The sequence below is a fragment of the Sinohyriopsis cumingii genome, chromosome 9, assembly GCF_028554795.1.
Source record: "Sinohyriopsis cumingii isolate HCF-2022 chromosome 9, ASM2855479v2, whole genome shotgun sequence".
NCBI classification, from domain to species: Eukaryota; Metazoa; Mollusca; class Bivalvia; order Unionida; family Unionidae; genus Sinohyriopsis; species Sinohyriopsis cumingii.
In genome coordinates, this window is record NC_142969.1 from 69433238 (window position 1) to 69437667 (window position 4430).

Genomic DNA, 4430 nt, shown 5'->3' on the forward strand with positions numbered 1-4430 from the left:
TCACTTTGACGCCGTATGCAGTAATCTATATATTTATATGTCTATCTGTCTATCTATCTATCTATCTATCTATCTATCGATGGATGAATGGATAGATACTTATATCAATACATTTATGGGATGGTGAATAATTACATGGATCGATTAATTCATTACAGAGAGATTGGGTGGATTGAACAGTATGATGGAGAGTATATTGATTGGTGATAAGAGGAATGATAGAAAGATAGCTGGACAGATGGAGCACTTATATATAAGGAAAGGAGGGATGGGTAAAGCAATTTATGGAGATCTGATCAAAAATAGAAAGCACGTCATGGTTTCAGATATTTATTACGGAACTCTTATGCTTGTTTACCTATTGTGCAAAATTTGGAATGTTTAGCCATGCATTTGATAGATAAGCTGATACAGAAAAGTAATAACATTATATTTCGTGCTATTTCAGAGAAAATATAATTTACATGCATTAAGCTTCTAATGCCAAACCAGTGTTTTAGTTTTGAAATTGCCCATTGTGAACAGTACACTATTCAGCTCCAAGCAATTTATTTTAAAAAATTCAAACGTGTCTGGCATATAATCGAATTTTACCTATTTGTTATCACTGCTATTGGAGTGAGAAGGATGTTCATTCTTTTTTAAATGATAGAAAAGCTGAACGACAATGGCAATAAATGTCGGGGAAACATTAAAAAGAAAGCGGGTAACCAGTTATCGCCAACAGTTGCAATACAGCTCTTAATTACTATTATCATGTCAATATGGAATGTCCAAACGGGAGATATTATTGCCCTGGGAAATTCTCCAATGTGGATTTAGTAGACGCCTGCGTCTAATCGTGTGCTTTATCCAGAAAATCTCCGGTGAAAGTTTTCCAATGTATTTCAATACTTCCTTCACGACATTTGATACTTTAATTTATATACAGAGCAATGTTCACTAAAAAATCTGCCATGAGTGATGAGTAACATGTCTTTGGTTTCTGTGAAACATATATGTCGAGGATTTTGTGGGATCCCCGAAGAAATAACCCTGATGCAAGCCCCTTCAGGGGATACCTGATGAAGGTTGTTTGATTCATATCCTAAAACGTACATATTTCCCTGTTTGTCAACTCCAACCCCGTGCGGATGCTTTAGGTTCTTATCAGTGTATCGATACACCATTTGTCCGTCCAATGTAAAGCTGAACACGGCTTCTAGAGCTGCGCACGAAACGTATACGCAAGTCTTGGCTCCATTCACGGTCACATGACTGATATTACTGCCACTCACAGTTTCGTCAATTTCTTGATAGTGGCGCTCTTTCCCGCCTGTTGTGATGATGGCCCAAAAGTGTCGCTTTGTGTTCCGATTATGCCCTGACACAACTAGCTGTTCTGAGTTGAGTGAGGTCAATCCAAAACATTTGTGACGTGTTGTTACCGTTTTAACATTCTTGATTCCCTTATCTATCACCAGGATCTCTATTTCCTTGGAAACTGGAATGGTCACGGCTACCTTCTTTCCTTCGAGATGGCAAACATGCCGCGGATTCCTGGGAAGGATAAAATCATCCACAAAGTCGAAATCCGAATCATACAGGCAACATTTGCTGTTACTGAAATCCACGAGAAGTATGTAACCCTCAGGAAGAAAGGTTGCTCCGGTGTATCGAGGTTTCATCCCGTCCGCAGGGTAAAGCGTTTCAAATGTGCTCAGGAATTCTACTGCGTTGATACCATGTTTTTGTGCCTTGGTTTCTAATGCTTTTTCTTCTCTTTTATCATTTTCTTTTCCTTTTTTTCCTGGAGATAACATTTTAGAATATGGAGGAATGGGTTTAGCAACGTCCTTGACATCCAATTCTACCATCTTGCGTTCACTTAGGAGCAACAAATCGTGAAAGATCTGATGAAACTTTAGCATGATATCCACAGTTTTGGTCTTCATATAATTATTTAAAACGTCCTCTTTCATTCGGTCCAGTTTTTGTGCAATGGCTTGCTGAGTCAGGTAGTTCTGTATGTCAGTTCCGTGGTTGCAAGCATTTTCCAGAACCAAAGTAGATACTTGAATAGATGCAACCAACGATTTACATCTTTCATTACTTTCCTTGAATTTATTTGATTCCTCTTGAAGAATCTTTTCACCTTGAGCAACTATCCTTTTCTCTAAAACGTTAAGTAGTTCATTTATTTTAGCACGCATTTTACGAATCTCATCTGGTAATTCTTTCACTCTTTCTTGAAGTAAATGCATTTGTTTCTCATTTGTGTCTATAAACGTTTCTAGCTGACTCTCAACTTCATGTAGAGAAAAAAGAATTTCGTGAGATGGTGTAATTTTCAACTTCTCTTGCGCGTACGATGATAACTTCAATACGTTCGGACAACCTCTGTGTAACTTTTCTGTACAGATGGCACAGCATGCGCAATTGTGATCCTTGCAAAATTGATCCAGATCTTTTTCGGGATGTTTTGTGCAATTTAGCACATGCCGGAGGCTGCTCATGAGCTTTATAGATGGGTCATTCTTCGGAATAATTCTGTGATTGTTTAGCGCCTTGAAACTCTTGTGGGACTTTACACATCCATAGCAGAAGTACTCTTTGCACACAACGCAAAAGCTAGTAGCCAGAGATGAATTGTCATTTTCTGCCTTGCATCTATCACAGTATTCTTCCGATTTCGCCTCATCTGCGGAAGACAAGGGTAAGGCGATCGCGTTTAGCGGAAATATGGCGGCCCAGCTCTTATACGATTCTCCTTTATTCGTTGGCGCAGTTGATGTTTTACAAGTGGGACATGCAAAACCGTTGTGTATTCGAGTACTGTGAATGTATGCAGAGAGACACTCCTCGCAAAACGTATCCACACATGGAAGAATGCGCGGCACTTTAAAATTCTTAAGGCACAAGGGGCAATTCAGTTCTTTAGGTTCGTTTACAACTTGTTCCTCTTTTGAATTTGACACGGAATTTGCATTCCCTTTTCCATCCATAATCGGTCAGTTCTGGCAACACTCAGACTACTTCTGCATGGTTTAAGCGTCTGCTGTGGCTTAATGTATTAATAGTCCTTTGACTGCAATATGACTAATAACACACCTATTTCAGTCCAAGTGCACGCATTGCCTGTACGTAAAACTTATGTTGCTAATGTATAAATATTTCTGTATCAAAGAATTTTCATGGAAATGCATCTAAACTGTCTTCAAAATAGGATTGTCGACAACTACCCATTGTGCACAATACAAGCATATCATAGCTTTTCTCAAAATTCTGAGAAAATGCTCAAATGTTTTTCGAAGTCCCAAACGATTGTGTATGGTGGAACGTTGTCATTAGTGTTACTTTGTGACACCTATTTAAGGCTTTGTACCTCGCTGTAGAAAAATTGTACTTCTGTATCTGTAAATGCTACATCAGCATATAACGTAGAATGAACATGTGTTGGTATATAGATCTACATTGTTGTATCAAGTTTGCATGAAACGTTTTGTAGAAACGTTTTGCATGAAATATTTTCTATGGCTATATGGCATTGGAAATTAGACAACAACGGAGTCGCTCAACTTTAAATTTAATCTAGTTGGGAAAGGTAAAAGAAATTGTTCATACCAAGACTTAAGGTGACAAGTTTAGAATGACACGTATACCAAGGCTTAAGGTGACAAGATTACAATGACACGTATGCCAAGGCCGAAGGTAACAAGTTTAGAATGATACGTATACCAAGGCGTAAGGTGACAAGTTTTGAATGACACGTATCCAAGAGCTATCAGTTACCACAATATAATGTTGGAAAGCCAAGAGTACGTCTCTTTGCATTCCTCCAGGATTTAAACAATGTTGTGCTTAATGAGTCACAAAAGAACAATGCTAAATTCGATAAGAAAATTATTGCTTGCAAGCATTCTGACACTGTCTTCTGTGTATATGTTTGCCTTTATAATTTTGCGCATTTCCTCCGAATTTATTCGTGAATGAGACAAAATCGCTGAACATGACTATGTGGGTTTAACAGTTCACGACGGTTTCTTTATGTAACTAATTGCCCCCACGATGCGGCTGGAGAAATAAGTAAACATGGCTTTAAGATCGGTGCTGAAGCGGAATAAATAATATAGATATATTTGAAAGAAGTGTACTGGTTTGGTACGAATATTTAAACCATGCATTTGTGTGTTTGAACATATAAATATGGCAAATGGATTTTTGTGATGTTTTAAAGTTTACAGTTCGACCAGTTAGACCAAAACACGTGTTGTTTAAAATTAGACAAATTGGACCGATACACATGCTGTTCACCATTAGACCAATTTACCAATACACACGCTGTTTACAATTAGACCAATACACGTGCTATTTATAATTAGACCAGTTAGACCAAGACACGTGCTGTTTACAATTAGACCAATACACGTTGTTCACAATTAGACCAATTA

At 37.9% G+C, this 4430-nt stretch overlaps 1 protein-coding gene across 1 annotated transcript; it reads right to left on the minus strand.

Annotated features, from left to right (window-relative positions):
* Nucleotides 1-317: 317 nt before the first annotated feature.
* LOC149791987 (uncharacterized) lies at nt 318-3373 on the minus strand. The gene has a single exon (XM_089969313.1). The coding sequence runs from the start codon at nt 2982-2984 to the stop codon at nt 900-902; it is 2085 nt and encodes a 694-aa protein (XP_089825439.1). The 5' UTR covers nt 2985-3373; the 3' UTR covers nt 318-899.
* Between the last annotated feature and the right edge of the window lie 1057 nt (nt 3374-4430).

Coding starts and splice junctions, on each gene's coding strand:
- LOC149791987 (XM_089969313.1), bottom strand. CDS start 2,984: ATGGATGGAAAAGGGAATGCAAATTCCGTGTCAAATTCAAAAGAGGAA.